This window comes from Emydura macquarii, unplaced genomic scaffold (assembly GCF_026122565.2).
Source record: "Emydura macquarii macquarii isolate MOO-44397 ecotype Brisbane River unplaced genomic scaffold, CSIRO-AGI_Emac_v2 contig_1390, whole genome shotgun sequence".
Lineage (NCBI taxonomy): Eukaryota > Metazoa > Chordata > Testudines > Chelidae > Emydura > Emydura macquarii.
Genome location: NW_027131527.1, coordinates 20,445,176 through 20,462,457, shown reverse-complemented (window position 1 = coordinate 20,462,457; position 17,282 = coordinate 20,445,176). Strand labels below are relative to the sequence as shown.

The 17,282-nt window shown below is 44.4% G+C and overlaps 1 protein-coding gene across 1 annotated transcript in view; it reads right to left on the bottom strand.

Moving 5' to 3' along the window:
* Window positions 1–17,282, bottom strand: part of KIF20B (kinesin family member 20B) — a 74,311-nt gene that overhangs the window by 49,938 nt on the left and 7,091 nt on the right. Inside the window, exons 7-15 of the mRNA XM_067552819.1 lie at window positions 16,578–16,762; window positions 13,904–13,958; window positions 12,834–13,028; window positions 11,072–11,183; window positions 10,409–10,480; window positions 10,172–10,318; window positions 8,758–8,920; window positions 1,474–1,752; window positions 524–663 (exon numbers count right to left, since the gene is read on the bottom strand). Coding sequence (XP_067408920.1) covers window positions 524–663; window positions 1,474–1,752; window positions 8,758–8,920; window positions 10,172–10,318; window positions 10,409–10,480; window positions 11,072–11,183; window positions 12,834–13,028; window positions 13,904–13,958; window positions 16,578–16,762 — 1,348 coding nt within the window. The remainder of the gene's footprint in view (window positions 1–523; window positions 664–1,473; window positions 1,753–8,757; window positions 8,921–10,171; window positions 10,319–10,408; window positions 10,481–11,071; window positions 11,184–12,833; window positions 13,029–13,903; window positions 13,959–16,577; window positions 16,763–17,282) is intronic.

The following is a 17,282-nucleotide window of genomic DNA, read 5'->3' as shown; positions in this document are numbered from 1 at the left end:
ATTACTTTGCTCACCCATTCTCACCTCCTACTCAATGGTCATCATTAGGTCTCAAGTACCGGACTCCACCTCCCCCATTGTTCTCAATGCACTTGGATATCTATAAGATGCCTGTGTTACCTATTTTCTGTATTACTGCATCTGAAGAAGAGAGCTGAAGTCTCTCGAAAGCTTATGCCTGCAAATATTAAATGTGTTAGTCTTTAAAATGCCACAGACCTCTCATTTGTTTGTTTTTTTAGTTTACCTTATGTTTCGTGAGAAGGCGTTTAAGCTGAACCAAAATGAGTCATTTATATTTGACACTGAATAAGCCCTCCAGTCAGGGTGGAGACGGGCGGGGCAAGTATTTTAAACTTTCCAACACTAAATAATTAGCTCTTATATTATTTCATTTTACCAGCAAATGTAAAGACACAAATATTGACTACCCACAGGTTAAGACTAAAAGACTGAGTTATAAAACAGTGTAAGCCACACACAACTAGAAGACTATAAAGAAACAAGCAAAAAGTTAGTTTACCTGAAATCTCTTTCCCGTTGAGCAAAATACTGAGTACATTCTTGTGTGACTTCTTCACGAATTTTTAATTCCAAGAGTAACTTATCTTTTCTCTCATTGATCAGCTTGCTTTTCAAGTCTTCTATTACATTCAATACTCTCTATAATGATCAAATAGTCTTTTAATGCTTTTATAAAGGAATGTTTTCAGAAAGATTTTGTAATCACTGCTCCAAGAATAGGGTTCTTCAAAAAGAGGAGACTATTGGTTCAGATTTCCTTATGAAATGTGAGCAACCATTGTGTCCAGTTCTGGTACCATTAACGATAGATCGATTAAATGTTGGTAAATTGTTGTACCAGTGTAAAACATCAATACTGTATACAAATGTACACAGAACAAGCATATTCAAGAATCCAAAGAACATTACAATGGATCATATTGTAATGGAGGAAGTTTTGTAAGAGACTGGAATGTTGTTCAAAACAAAGTTAAAATCAAGGGTTTTAAACAGTATATTTTTAAAATAGACATTGTTTCTATAGGAGCGTTAACTGGAGAATATATAGAACAATACAATCTAAAGCAAGAGTGGTATCCAAGTCTAGCACTGTTTCAGATTTAACTAATGAGCATGTTGAAGCATAGGAGAAAGTTTGCTTCCAGAGATCTTGCATGCATGGAATACAGGCATAAAGGATTTTCTGTATTATTCAAGTCCACAGCTTGCCCATGCTGTAAGTACAATACATTGACAAGAAAGGCCCAGTCATATAGACTTTCAGCAATGGGTGAAACCTAACTAAATCATGCCCAAATCTTCAATCTGGATTTAAATGCAGTTTTTACACGGCTTTCTGCAAGAGGCAGCATGCCTCAGTCTCCCCAAACACATTATAGGAAGGATGCCACCTACCTATAAAAAAAAAAGTTACCTTCAGAGTCACTACAATGTATTCCTGGTACATACCAGATACTCTTCTTTTCCAATAATTACTTTGTTTTCCTCCTCTTCATTTGGCATCTCCTTTGCCATATCATGCTCTTCATGTGTGTCATTGTTATCCACAACTAAATCATCATCATCGTTTTCTATCACATCTTCCAGGCTCCTGTCCCAAAGAACAGTGGGTCTTTTTCTGGCTACTTGAATTTTAGTGTCAGGATTATTTATGAGAGACACTTCTCTTGTAGACTTCTGGACAAATAGCTGCTCTTGGGGAGGATTAGAAGTGTCTAAAACACAAATCTGTTGAGGGAAAAAGATTATCACTTATTTGTTAGACACTGGTTTAGAGAATACTAAGCACTTATGAAGGTATCCTGTGTGGGCGCGGAGACAAAGGAAGTCAGCGCTAGGCCACATTCCTGGGTGGCTGGGAGTTGGGCCCAGGCTTTGGACACAAATTGTCCTCCGCAGGACCTCTGATTTGGGCTAAAAAGGCCATATACTACACAAGCAATAATCACGTGCAAACCACAGCACTTTCCTAGCCTTGAAGTTAGAGAAGGAGGGAGCATATCAGACAACTTTCTAACAGTGTCCAGAACAGGACAAACCTACCCAAAAGGTACCATGGTAACGAGGATGTAATATAACAGGGTCACTTACCAGTAATTGTTGTTCTTCAAGATGTGTTGCTCATATCCATTCCAATATAGTGAGTGCATGCCACCGTGCACTAGTTCCCGGAACTTTCCCCTTAGCAAACCCCGTAGGGTCGGCTTAGGCGCCCCCTGGAGTACTGCGCTCATGCCACGGTGTATGAGGCACCACTGACCCTACGGGCCTTCAGTCCCTTCTTTCTGCCGACTCGGACAGCGGGGACGGAGGGTGGGTGTGGAATGGATATGAGCAACACATCTCGAAGAACAACAGTTACTGGTAAGTAACCCTGTTTTCTACTTCGAGTGATTGCTCATATCCATTCCAATATAGGTGATTAAATAGCCATACCTTGGAGATGGGCAGGAGTCATCGGTGAGTTGCTCTAATCAGCACAGCCCTGCTGAAGCCCGCGTCCTCTCTCACCTGCTGTACGATGGCGTAGTGGGACGTGAAGGTGTGCACCGATGACCAGGTAGCTGCTTTGCAGATGTCCTGCAGGGGCACTCGTTCCAGGAAGGCTGCTGACGAGGCCTGGGCTCTGGTTGAGTGCGCTGAAACAGCTCCTGGAAGCAGCACCTTCACCTGCTAATAGCAGCACCTGATGCAGGTGGTGATCCAGGCGGAGATGTGCTGGGTGGAGACAGGTGAGCCCTTCATCCACTTCGCCACTGCCATGAACAGCTGCGTCGACTTCCAGAATGGCCGTGTCCTCTCAATGTGGTAGTCCAGGGCTTGTCTCACGTCCAGCGAGTGCCATCTCTGGCTCCTCCTCCTACCCGTGCAGTTTTGGAAAAAACATGGGGAGGAAGATATCCTGATTATAATGGAACTGGGAGACCACCTTAGGCAGGAAAGCCAGATGGGGTCTCAACCACACCTTGTCTTTATAAAAGATGGTGTAGGGGGGCTCCGAGGTTAAAGCTCTTATCTCGGAAACCCTCCTAGCCGACTTAATGGCCATCAGGAAGGCTACCTTCCAAGACAGGATAAGCAGCGAGCATGCAGCCATGGGCTCGAAGGGGGGTCCCATTGGTCTTGCGAGGACCAGGTTCAGATCCCAGGGAGGCACCGGGTCACAGACCTGTGAGTACAGCCTCTCCACCCGTTTGAGGAACCTGACTGACATAGGGTGGGAATATAAGGACCTCCCTTCCAGCGGCTGGTGGAAGGCTGAGAGGGTCACCAGGTGCACTTTCAGGGAGGCCAGTGCTAAACCCTGGAGGTTCAGGTGGAGCAGATACTCCAGGATCGCCTGGATAGGCGAGCAGCTCGGTGGGATGCCCCAGGACTCTACCCAACAGGTAAACCATTTCCACTTGGCCCGGTACATGACCCAAGTGGAAGGTTTTCTGCTGCCCAGCAGAATCTGTTGGACCTGCACCAAGCAGGCTCTCTTTTCCTCCGTCAGCGACAGAGCCTCCAGGCCGAGGGAGTCCATGTTCGGGTGCAGCAGGCGACCCTGGTCCTGGGAGAGCAGGTCATAACACCTTCGGAGCTCCACGAGCGGGACGATCGACAGGTCCAGCAGCATGCTGAACCAATACTGTCTCGGCCAGGCTGGAGCGATCAGTATCACATCTGCTTTGTCCCTCTTGATTTTCAAGAAGGCCTTGGGCAGCCACGGAATAGGTGGGGAACTCATACATGAGGGTCCCCATCCAGTCTATGAGGAATGCATCAGGGATGGAGCCCGGCTCGTGACCCCAGAGCAAGCAGAACCTCGGGCACTTCCTGTTCCAGGATGACGCGAGCAGGGCCAGTTGGGGAACACCCCACTTGCGGAAGATAAAGGCTATCACCTACAGATGTAGTGACCAGTCGTGGTGGGGTAGAAACGACCTGCTGAGGCAGTCCGCCTCATCATTCCTGACCCTGGGGAGTTGAGAGGCAGATATATGGAAGTCGTGCCTCACCGCAAAGTCCCAAAGTTGAATGGCCTCCTGGCAAAGGGCTGAGGAGCGTACACTCCCCTGCCTGCTCATATACAACATGGTCGCTGTATTGTCTGCGAGGACCTGCACCATCCTGCCCCTCAGGAATCTGAGGAACACCTTGCAGGCCAACCGGACTGCCCTGAGCTCTTGGAAGTTGATGTGGAGGCTCTTCTCCTCCTCTGACCAGAACCCCTGGGTGCTCAGGTCAGTGCTGATAGGGGCCCCCCACCCTACATCCGAAGCGTCCGTAATTAGGGTGACCGATGGGGCTAGATCCCGGCAAGGAACCCCTCTCAACACCTCCCTGGGAGTCCTCCACCAGTTCAGGAAGGCCAGGACCTGTGGGGGAACCGTGACCACCCTGTTCAAGGAGTGCCTGGCTGGTGCATACACCGAGGCTAACCATGCCTGGAGAAGCCTGAATTTGAGGCGAGCCAGCCTCACCACATACGTACAGGCCACCATGTGCCCCAACAGCTGCAGGCAGTGCCTGGCTGTCGTCATGGGGCACCTGTGTAGTTGGGCAATTATCATGGCCATCGCCTTGAACTGAGGCTGTGGGAGGAAGGCTCTTGCCCGGGTAGCGTCCAGGGTGGCCCCAATGAAATCTATGCACTACACCAGGGTGAGAGTGGACTTCTGCTCGTTTATGAGCAGCCCCAGTCTGGTGCATGTCGTGCAGGTGAGGGACAGTCTGTTCTGAATGTGGGCCCTGGACCTGCCCCGAATTAGCCAGTCATCCAGGTAGGGGAAGATCTGCACCTCTCTGCGGCGCAAGTGGGCCGCCACCATTGCCATGCACTTTGTGAAGATCCTGGGAGCGGACGAGAGGCCAAATGGCAGGGCCGAGAATTGGTAATGGCAGCCAGCTACCATAAACCTGAGGAAGCACCTGTGGCTGGGAAGGATAGAAATGTGAAAGTACGCATCCTTCAGGTCGAGGGTGGCATACCAATCTCCTGGATCTAGAGCAGGGATAATGGAGGCTAGGGAGACCATGCGAAACCTGAGACGCCTGATAAATTTGTTCAGTCGGCAGAGATCTAATATGGGTCTCAGGCCCCCTTCTGCTTTGGGGATGAGGAAATACCTGGAGCAGAATCCCCTCCCTATTTCTTGTGGAGGGACTGCTTCCACAGCCCCTAGGAGGAGGGAATTCACCTCCTGCAAAAGGAGTTACTCGTGAGAGGGGTCCCTGAAGAGGGACGGGGTGGAGGGGAGTCTGGGAGGAAAGCCGTAAACTGAAGGGCATATCCCCTGAGAACTACGCCGAGGACCCAGCGGTCTGATGTAATATTCTGCCACTCGGCATAGTAGGGACTGAGCCTTTCCACAAATAGGAAATGTGGATCCAAGAGAGAGGTATTGGTGCCACCCTCGGGCGCACCATCAAAATTGTTTCTTTGCGTTAGGCCCCTTAGAGGGCCCTTGCTGGGAGGCTGTGGATGATCCAGAGCGGTCACAGCGCCTAAACCGCCTATTCCTGTCTCGGCCCTTACGGGGCTGATAGTGTCTGGGTGATGGCCTATGGGGCGGTTGGGCCTGGCGTTGGGGCCTGATGCCTTGAGACCTGGGGGGTGTAAAGTCCCAAGGACCAGAGCACAGCTCGCGAGTCTTTTAGAGTGTGCAGCTTCACATCTGTTCTGTCCGAGAATAGGCCTGCCCCATCGAAGGGCAGGTCCTGGATGGACTGCTGCACCTCCTGGGACAGCCCGGATGACTGCAGCCACGAACACCACCGAATGGCTATTGCGGATGCCATGTCTCTGCTGACGGTGTCCGCAGCATCACTGGCTATTTGCAACGCAGCCCCTGCCACCGTGACGCCCTCTTCCAGGACCGTGGCAAAGGCCGCCACCTGGTCCTGGGGCAGCCCCTCTGTGAACCTTCTCATCGAGTTCCATAGGTTCAAGTTGTAACGACCTAGGAGATGGTTCACTATTCTCAGTTGAAGGGCCCCAGTGGAATAGACTTTGCGGCCGAACAAGTCAAGCTTTTTGTTGTCCTTGTTCTTAGGCGTGGTGCCCGAGCGGCCCTGCCTGTCTCTTTGGTTGGCCGCATCAACCTCCAGGGTCCCCAGGGCTCGGTGGGTGTACAAAAATTCAAACCCCTCTGCTGGCACATAGTACTTTTTCTCGGTGCCTTTAGAGGTGGGGGAAACCGAGGCAGGAGTTTGCCAGACAGCCTTGGCCAATTTAAGGACTCATGTACAGGGAGGGCCACCCTCAATGGTCCTGCTGACCCAAAGAGGGGGTCCTCCTCCTCGGAGAGCTCCTTCAGTTCAATATTCAAGTTATTGGCCACCCTTTTAAGGAGCTCTTGGTGGGCCCTGAAGTCAGGGAGGGGCGTCCTGGGGTCCCTGGGGGCCACCTCATCAGGGAAGAGGAGGAGGATTGTGGAAGGGGTCCCGTGGAGGGTCCGTCCTCGAGGTCCAATTCCTCCTCTGAGGAATGGCCCTTAGCCTGTTGGCTAGGTGGGGGGGGCCCCCCACCAGCTGCGCCACTGAAGACGGGACAGAGACAGTGCCCTGCCCCCTCTGCACCCTCCATGGGCCCCAGTATGGCCATTGCCAGGGCCCTTGCGGACACCTTGGTGCCGGCATTGGTGCTGGCTGTGGGGCATTGAGGCGTGACTTGCCCTTCCGGGACCCAGACCTGCTGAAGCGGTGCCGATGGTGTCTGTGGCTTCTGCTTGTCTTCACCAGGGACCTGCCTCTCAACGACCCCGACGAGGTTGAGGAGCATAGGTGCCATCGCAAACGGTGCTGGATGGGCAGATGCGTGGCTTGACGAGTTGGAAGAAGAAAGCCTCCGTCTCGGTGCCAAGGACTTCCAGTGCCGCTTGCCCTTCGGGGACTGGGAGCGGTGCCGCCCATGCCAACTCGGTGCCGAGCCCAACTCTGAGGATCGCGAACAGCGATGTGTCGAGGTGGCCTGTGCTGTCGGTGCCGGGAACTGTGCCAGGGATTGGAACCGGTGCCGTGGAGGCGAAGGGCTTGATGCCAGGGTGCGAGAGCGGGAGCTGCGCATACTGCGCGAGGCAGACCTGGATCAACGCCGCCTCGAACGGGATGCTTCCGGTGCCATGGACCATACTCAGTGCCACGGTGAGGAGGAGCTTGACGACTTGTAGTCAGAGCTATGAGGGGAGCCGCCCTGCTCTACCCTCTCTGGCCATCTGGAGGGAGACTTCGCCCCTGACAGGGGTCTCAACCATCCACCTGAGGCACCCAGCGCAGATTTACCCCGCGACACTGACAGTCCCTGCGCCCTCGGCCGAGGGGAGACGGGACAGAAGCGTGGGCATAGCCATTAAGGCACGTGCCGCGTGGAACACCTCCGGCATTGACGGTCCTTGCAAGGGCGCTCCCCCACCCCCAGGAGTCAGGGGAGGTTCCATGCGTGGAGATTCAAGCACCGGAGCAAGAACGGGCCGTGGCTGGTGCATCTCCTGGCTCGACCTGGTGGGGAGGAGCCCTGGTGCTCAGTGCCCAAGAAAAGAAGACGCCAGGGCACCGGAGACTGGCAGCGACGGGTCGACTCTGGTGCTGGTGGAGCGCTCCGCACTGAGGAGATGCTCGGTGCTGCGGGGGAACGTGCCAGTTTAGAGTCTGGGCGGAGCTCCACCTCCATCAAAATAGCCTTCAGCCAGATCTCTCTCTCTCTGAGTCCGTGGCTTGAAGGCTTTGGAGATTTTACATTTATCCAGACGATGCTGCTCCCCTAGGCATTTAAGACGGCTATCGTGGGGGTCGCTTACAGGCAGAGGTTTGCCGCAAGCAGCACAGGTTTTAAAACCAGGAGAGCTGGGCATGGCCCAACCCTAAGCCACTAAGGGTGCTTCTATTCTAAATCTAACTATCTATCTACACTTAAACACTTAACTCTAACTACTCAACTATGTAACAACGATAACAGTTCGTAAGGGGATTGCTACTTGCTAAAAGGCAAGAGGCAAAACATTCCAGCAACCGTCATGGGCGGAAAGAAGGAACTAAGGGCCCGCAGGGTCAGCGATGCCTCATATACCGCGGCATGAGCGCGGTACTCCATGGGACGCCTAAAGCCGACCCTACAGGGTTTGCTAAGGGGAAAGAAGTTCCGGGAACCAGTGCACGGTGGCGTGTACTCACTTATATTGGAATGGATTTGAGCAATCCCTCCAAGTAGAAGAATTGGCCATGTGCTCCCTTTCATTCCTCCCCTCACTACCTGGACAAAGAATGTGGTAAAGGGTGTTCTCTTCTTTCCCAGGCAGCATGTCTGTTAGTGAAGGCTTGGGATTTCTCCCCTAGTTCTTCCCTTGTTGCTAGTTTGTTAAGGGACTTCAGGTCATTCCTGCTGTTAAAATAAATGTATATGATACACAAGTTTCATGGGAAACACAGGGGCAGGTATAATTATATGCCTCACAGAGCCATTAATATTAATTTTATAACCATTTATATCACCAAATAAGGATTTTATGGGGCGTTGTACAAGTGTGTGTATTTACATATTATTTTAGATAAAAAGTTGTAAAGTAGTGAGCTAGGGGCTCACTTTGTTTGTCACGCACATCCAAAAGGAATGAGTGGACTAGAAGCTGTAACCGAATAAACGCTCCTTATCACTCCACCCGGCTCAAGCTCTCTCTCTTCAACTGACCCTGCAACATCCTGCAGCTATGACTCTCACTTCAAAATAAAGCTACAAAGTTGTAGTGCACTTACTTTTTGGGCAATTGCTGAGAATTTTAGCACGTTGAGTGTTTCGTCATATGCAGCAGCACACTGGCTGATATTTACTATCATATATACCTTCCCTCTTCCACTGAAAAAGCCTTGAAGGAAGTGAGTTAATTTACTTTCCCGAAATGGTATGTGCAGCTGTAGCCTAAAAACAATATCCAAGTTAGATACATTCTAGTTCACTCGAGAGAGGGAAAAAGAAGCCTCAGCCACAACATTTCAATGTGCAATTTCTGGATTCTTTAACCATACACAAAACAGATCACATTAGGGAGTTCTAAAAATTTAAGCATTAAAGATTTTTTAGAGAGTTAGTAAATACCACACTTCTAAAGATTCTATTTCATACAGGTACTTTTAATACTTCAAGTATTTTTCTCTAATTTTACGGTAATGTGGTTTGCTGCATGTCCTTGACAGTACTTCATAGTTAGCCAGTTTCACGGTTTCTCCTGTGTAATCTGGGTTGTGTGGGATTCCCACACAATAGTGGGGGGGTGTATGCAGAGAATGAAGAGTGAGACTGTAGAATCACAAGAGTTGCAGGGATGCTCAGGAGCAGGTGTATAATCTGAAGCTAGCTTTTTTTTGTCATTTTAAAAAATTGGCTAAACTCCTAATTGATGGTGTTTAATGTATTATAAAAACGGTTGTTTCCTAAAGTGAAAAGTCACACTGGGGAGAGCCATCACGAAGCCTATGCACCATTACTCCTTAGCTTGAGGATATATGAGGCACTGAATTGGTACACAGGCTTTGTGCTAGCCCTCTAGATAAAGAGAAATGGGACTGAGGTAAAGCCATTGTGATGTGGTACGGTGTCCAGTGACATTCATTAATTATAGTCACAGTTGTCCAAGGGTAGCTGCTCTCTGCACTATCATAAGTTTGAAGACTCCCTTTTACACTGGAATTTGACCTACTAATATGTGCAGTCCTGCTTCCAATCCACCTTCCCTGTTGAGAACCTCTTGTGCTTCACCAGCCTGGCCTGTACCTTAATGCTAGTCCTGGCATCCAATATTCAAGCACCAGCAGAAGAGACATGCTTCACAGAAGAGTGCACCAGCTGGAGAAAGCTTGATTTACAAATAAGTCAGAGTCATTAGTCACAGAAGACTAAGCAAGTTTCAAAATATGTAGGAATTTGAACAATCAGAATGAACAGCAAAAGGTCTGAAAAGTGCATTAACTGGTGCATTTTCAAAAACACATAGAAAGCGGTTTTCTCAGACTTCCCAGAAATTTTGCACATTTGGGATGAAGCGTCATGGGAAATTTATCAAATTGCTTCTTCTACCATAACTACAGTTAACATTTGTGCTACATCATGTAGCAATATAAATTTTTGTGGTTTTATAGAATAGGTAAAGGTAACAGTTATAGCAGCACCTACTTTGACTGTTGACTGTTCTTGAGTGCATTGATGCATTTGCCTAAAATCAGTAGAGAAGTGTTAATATTTCCGCTCTCTTTCAATCTATCACCTTCATTACGTGTTTTGGTACATCTTTCTGAGCCAGCAAGATCACAGAGAGCCAATCTGAAAATACAGATTAATAGTTATTTCACTTTTCAGGTGTTTTGAAGTCATCAAAATAGTGTTTGCTTTGAAATTAACACAATCACTTACTCACTGACTCGTGTTACATGCGGTGCTTCAGAATCTTCAATCTTTAACATTTTAATAGTGAATATGCTGTGACTAAAAAGATAGATACAAATTTTTTAAAACTGGTGAAATTTCAATACTACTTACATTCAAAATATTTTCATCTCTGTAATACCTGTATGAGGATTTGAATTTAAAGAATTTCACAACTGAAATTTAACTGTTACATGAAAATTTGCTTTAACTCAACACTCTGAACATGTGCTTATGCAAATATACACTTGAGACATAAATGCAGTTTTTTAAAAAGTTGTTCAAACAGGCAAAGTAGCAGACTATCTCCACACCCAAATACCCTCTTTATTATTAGAAGCCCCAGGACTTTTCAAACTCCAAATGATACTGGAATATAAAAGGCAAACAAAATTAACAGCTAAATGCCTTACCTTCAAGGAAGGCATTTCAGCAAAGGGTGTTTAATTCTTATGTAGGTCCATCTTTTTGCAAGATTTGAGCAAAAAAGTGGCAGTTTTTGTTCACCATTACAGTTGGTCAAATCCAGAGCCTAAAGGTCTGGATTCTCCCATCAACACAAGCTCCACAGAGATTTTAAGAATTGTCCAGCATTGTTTTTGTGTTCTATTACCCTATATCAAACAATACTAATAATAATGGCTCTCTCACCTTCTACTGGAGTAAGTATTCAGTTTTGTAGAAGCAATACTCTGGTGCTTCAACCCTAGCTTCAGAAGTTTAAAAGCTTCTTTTGAATTGGAAATCTGAATCCACTGCAGATCTTAAGAGGAAACACCAAGGTTACTTTGTAAATTTCATCTCTAATGGGCTATACATTAGTGCTAATCAAGAAATATGAATTGTATAGAGTAATACTTTTATCTAGATTGGGAATTGCATTTGAGAAGAAGGTATGCTAAAGCAGAGATGTTCTTATAACTCTTTATGATCAATGGAACCAATTTTATTGAAAAAGGTCATTGATTGGTATTTTGAATTTACGAAGCATTTATCAATATGAGTTTTATTACAACAGTTTGTACCTGAAACCGCCATAAGTGAGCTTCAAGCAAGTTGGTTTTTTTTTGGTTTGTTTGTTTTTTTTAAAAAGTTAAAAACACTAAAAGCATGAAAAAAAAAAAAAAAACACAATAAAATTAGCCAGTGTCAAATCTCAGAGTAATGCTGGACTCTGACAAAAATCAAAGATTAGTTTTTTGGGGGTGGGGTTTGTGCTTTTTGTTTCGTATATGCAGCATTGTATTTTTGAGATAGTACATACCATTACACTGAGGACTGGACAAGACATGGCTCTAAGACTTGCTTTCTGATCCTGCATAAAATACATGTTTAGAATCTCTGTAGGTCGGAAGCGGTGCGTACACCAATTTAACTGGGACAGAACTACACAGCAATTAGGCACCTGCAGCTGGCCTTTGCCAGCTGACTCCAACTCAGGGGGCTTGGACTAAGGGGCTGTTTAACTGCAGTATAGACATCTGGACGGACCCTCCCACCTTGCAGGGGCCTACAGTCCAGGCTCCAAATGCAGCCCAAACAACTACTCTGCAGTTAAACATCCTTTAAGCCTGAGCCAGCTGGCATGCATCCAGCCATGGGTTTTTAATTGCAGTGTAGACATTCAGGGCTGAATCTATGCCTCGCAAAGCGGATGACAAAAGCATAAACCACCATCAGGCCCCACACCCACAAATCAATATTACTGGGCCTTCTAAACTGGACTTAGTTAGGTCTATTGCCAGTATAAAGGTGTCAAAACTTATCCTGGGGTGGAAGCAGGCAAGTCAGAGATTCTACAAGGGCTTGCTCTATTAATATTTCAACCTAGTTGTGACCAGGATGGAATTCTGTTTACAGTTAGTCAAGAGATTTAAAGAAAAAATTCCCCACAAAAAGGGAGCTATCATAATTGAGAGTCTGAGCTTTCACCAGACAGAGATATTACATGGCAAGATACACTTCCTATACTTAAAAAAAACAAAAAAAAACTGTCTTTGGAATGTTTTTGTTAAAAACAGACTATGTAAAAGCAAACCAATTTTTTCCATTTTGTTTCCAATATTCATGCTATTAGGAAAAAATATGACTTGGGAAAGTTTTCTAAAAGGAAAAGTTAGGGAAGGGGATACAGGATCCTAGGAAGTGCACTCTGGAAATTAGGGGAACATTGTAGAAGACCTCCTAATAAAGCGCATGTAAATATACATGATCGCTTTAAATTTGGCGTGGGAGGGAGCGTGAAAGCTGTGAAAAATTGCCATTTTCAGAACAGATTCCTCACACTTAATATGCAAGTTAAAGATATTCCTGTCTTAAGTTCATTGAAATTCTTTAATACTGACAACAGGATGAGTACACCTGAAATTCAAACAATTTTTGCTGTTATGACAATAAGTTATACTTCAGTTACCTTTTATATAAGAGCAGCCTTTGATGTCTTGAGCAAGACGTAGCACCCTTCTTTTCTTGTCATTTGACATTGGGAGCAATAAGTCATAAATGCACTCATTGTAAATCTCACAAAAGGAAACCCAAACAGAAAATTTTGTGTAGTTTGCCATACTCATGCTAGATTGTTCAGGTTCTTTTATGGGTTCTTCCAAGTCTGCCAAAAACATTTACAGTTACACAAATCCCCTGCTAAAATAAAGCCTTTAAAGCAACATAACTTGCATTGAAAGATAATTATAATTATCTTTCAACACAGAAATGACAAATTATATATTACAAGACATGAACTTGGATTCAGATCAGACTGCTTGATGAGAGTAAGAAGCTTTTGTGATCAATAATCCACTAACATTTTTTGGTCAACTGGGAATCGGTCTATTTGCAATAATTCTCATGATAAATGTAATGTATTTCTCCTGCTCTCCTTCAGCAGCAGTAACTGGGTTAAAACCAAGTTTTAAACAAGTTTTATTACATAATTGAACATAATTTATTACATAAATGTTCAAAGACTAACATCTTTAGAACATGCTTGGAAATTTAAAAATAGTGTTAAATTGACCTTTAAAAAACAAACATACATTGAGAATATTATTTGACATATCTATGAGGCCTATCTGGTTCTCTCCCATAGGATAAGTTTACTAGTTATAATTAAGAGCTTATAAAAGTTGTCAGGATGATAGCACTAGAGACACCACCATCAACAGGGCAAGTTCGTCCTGTCACAGCCAGTCCTACTCTGCAATCTGCCTTAATTCTGACCTAACCGAGTACTTCAGTCTACATTCTGAATCTTTGGTCTCTCTGCCAAGGCTGGAATAGTTTGTGTCATGAGACCCATCCACAAGGAACTGTATACAGACCAATTTGTTTCACACAGCCCAATCAACAGCTGTCAAATGACAAACACTTTCAACTACTAGAAACCTGGGATCAAACTGAATTACTGATCTAGAGAATGGCCCTCAGACTCTTAAAGTAGAAGGGGGTGAAGAGAGAATTAAGTGGTTTTAACAGAGAACATACCTTCAGAGGATTCTGAAGTTTTGCTGTGATTGTTTATACTGTTTTGAGAATCAACCTATAAAAACAAGGACACAGGAAGGAACAAAGATGGATTTTAAAATGCATTGTCTTTATGTCATGGTCAATATAATATTAGGTATTTAAATTCAATCAGTTTTGTAACATAATATTTCTGCTCCACAAAAGGCCAATCATTTGTAGCAATGATACACCAATATAATCTTATTGGCCAAATGAAGTTTCCAGTGGCTGTTAATGTCACAGGACTAGAAATCAGCATATCCAAATTTCTAAAGAGCTGCACTTCAAACTAACAAGTTTGGAACAGCAACAAAACTAGAATGCTCACTTAAAGAGTTGAACTAAATGGTTGCATCACCAAATATGCTGTTAAGAGAAATACTGTCTCCAAATTGTAATGGCTGCGCTCCAAAGCATTTTTGATTAATAGATGTAATTTTACATTTTCCTCTACTCTGCCATTTACACAGGAACTTTACAGTATATCAGACATTACTGCACATTTCACAAAGGCTCAATCATCATACACAGGGTACAAAAAAGCAGTTTAATTAAATCTGGGAATTTAAATCCACCATCTAAGCCAAATGGTTTGCTATCCATAGACATCATACTGGCCAATCCAGAGGCATAGTGGAGGAAACAAAAAACCCCTCAGCATTTGAATCAAGTTCCCTTGATTGGTAGCTGTCAGAAACATATCATCTAAGGGATTGAGGGAGGAATAGGGGTAGTAAGGAAACAGTTTCACTTCTAACTTTGAATCTCTCTTCCGGCCAACTACATCCATCCTCACCAGAAAAATCACAACAATGCTGAAGAGGTGACAGGGTACACACAGGAATGGAATGAAGATCAGAGAGAATGTTAAGTTACACAATATTTTTCATATTGCCCCACCATTAGTTATTTGAGTTTGGGATTGTGTTCCTCTAGACAGAGTATCACTGCACTAAACAAAAAGGAGTGACTTCAAATATTATAAAAAAGTAGTTAGCACATATAAAATGGAAGAGATCAAGTAAATGTTCATCTTAAGTTTTCATAGTGAAAATGTTTGCCTGACAGTATCAAATATCATGGCTGAGAAAGTCAGTCAATTTTAGGTGGTAAATCTCAGATCCTGTTAAAATTTAATCCAGTATAAGGGAAAGACACTGAAGGAAGAAAAGAGCAAAAAAAAAAAAAAAAAAAAAAAAAAAAAAAAAAAAAAAAAAAAAAAAAAAAAAAAAAAAAAAAACTGCACTCTGTCTGTAGATTTCAGTTGAATTCCTGAAACTACAGCACAAGCAAACAGCATATAGATCAGTTAGCTATTACTAATTTTACTCTGCTGGCTTTGGAAAGACCTCTGGCAAAGTTTTATCTATTGCTGTCATCAGGAGACAAATACTGCATCTGAATGGGACTGCTTGTTGGTTTGCCAAGCTGATGACAGCAGAGGATGCCCTGCCTAGCTATACCAAATTCTTGTGCGTTTTGGTACCCCCTGTATGAGAGAGGAAGAATTATGGAGGGAATAGGAACCTTTTATTCACATCATAGGACACACTTATGGAAGTTGGATCAGTTTGATTCTCTTTTTTCCATATCTGGTTTGACCAGGGTATCTGTCATGATCAGGAAAAAAAGAGACCCTAAATCTATTGGTCCCAGCATATGGTGATGGCTGTAACCATTATGGTGTTGGTGAAGCTCCAGTCTGTCTGCCACTATGTAGATTGCCAACTACTCCCCATTGAAGAATTGTCCAAAGTGGTAGCAGCCTTGTATTATTAGAATCATGTAACCTAAACAAGCTTCTGAGGATCTATATGTTGGTACTTTCTTTTAGTTTAAAGATTCTTGCCTGTAATCTCCTAATCAATGGTTTAAACATCTTGACTATTTTCTGTGCTCTTTACACAAAGGTTTGTAATCATGTTTGAAAAAGAGATTTAACGGTCATCTTTCCTCCCTTTGGAAAACTTTGATTTTTATCCCGAGTTGAAGTTCACTACAACAGTAGATGTGCTCCACCCTACTGAAAGCACCACTACTAGAATAAACTTTCAGGCTCTCTCTAGAGATCTGGGTTAATTTTCAATCTGCCTTTTAAAGAAAGGATAACCCTTTCTGCATAGTCCCAACTTCCTACTCCCTGTTCATTTTTGTTTGCGATGCTCAGGCACATCAAAATTTTGTTTCTATATCACAACAGATGCCATTTAAATTTAGTCACAGCTATTTGATGTTTATGTTTACAGAAGACTAGATGCCTCTAAACTTCAGCATTTCAGATAAGTATTTTTTTCTTCACCAAGAATATATTAATGCTTCGGCATACTGCAGGGCAGAATAGCAGCAAAGGCAGGAATAATTAGATGAAGCTCCATCAGAAAACCCATTTCAAACCACTCCTTACACTTTACTCCAGTTTTCCTAAACCCCTGTTTTCCTGTTCAAAAACCATCTTCCTTTTCATTTCTACAAGTTTCCATATCCAAACTTTTAGTCACATCCATGCTTGACTGCTACTTCACCTTATTTTCATGAAAATATGATCAGTCTTACAAACTCAGTATTTTTTTTTTTTAAAAGAGTACACACACACACACACACACACACACACACACACAGTATGTGTGTGCTATACAAAGAAATTCTGTCATACCTCTTTCATTAGATGGAGTACTGAATTTTTAACAGCAATTTCTTCTCTCACTTGTTCTTTAGTCAGCCTTATATAATCTCTACATCGAAGGGGTTTGAAATCCATCTCTGGGTACAGTTTGCCATGAATGCTTTTAAACAACATATCCATAGTTCTTGGCAGAATGCCAACGTCATCTTCTGTCCCTGTAATCAAGATACAAGAGTTATATCAAGGCCCTGTACACTCTTGCCAGCAAAAAATCAGCGAAGAAGTTAGAACTCTCATCTTTCCCTGCAGGCAGTAAAAAGAAAGTAGGGGGTCAGTCCCCCTCATGCGTCATCATGGTTATAGGGCAAGCTGCACTTTAGATGCCTTTGTAGTCCCTCAAGTGCATCCCTCAGATGATAGGGCAGAAGCGCACAGTTCAACCTTGGCTGGACTAAGTTGCTGCCCCCCTAGTTTCCAACTGTGTTAAACCAACAGGTCCAACTGTATTTGGCACCTGCAAGAAACTTCCCTCCAGCAAACTGTGACAAGTGATTGATTAAAGTAACTCAAGCAGCTGTTTCAAAATACAAATGTACATTTATCCACCCAAAGATATACAACAGTCTGAGAAAAGGGTTAAGACAACAAAAGCTTTTATGCATCTGATCTTACGTACACTTTGCAAGGATAGGAAAGTTCCACTTAATTCCAGATCTTTCCCCTCGAATCCGCAAT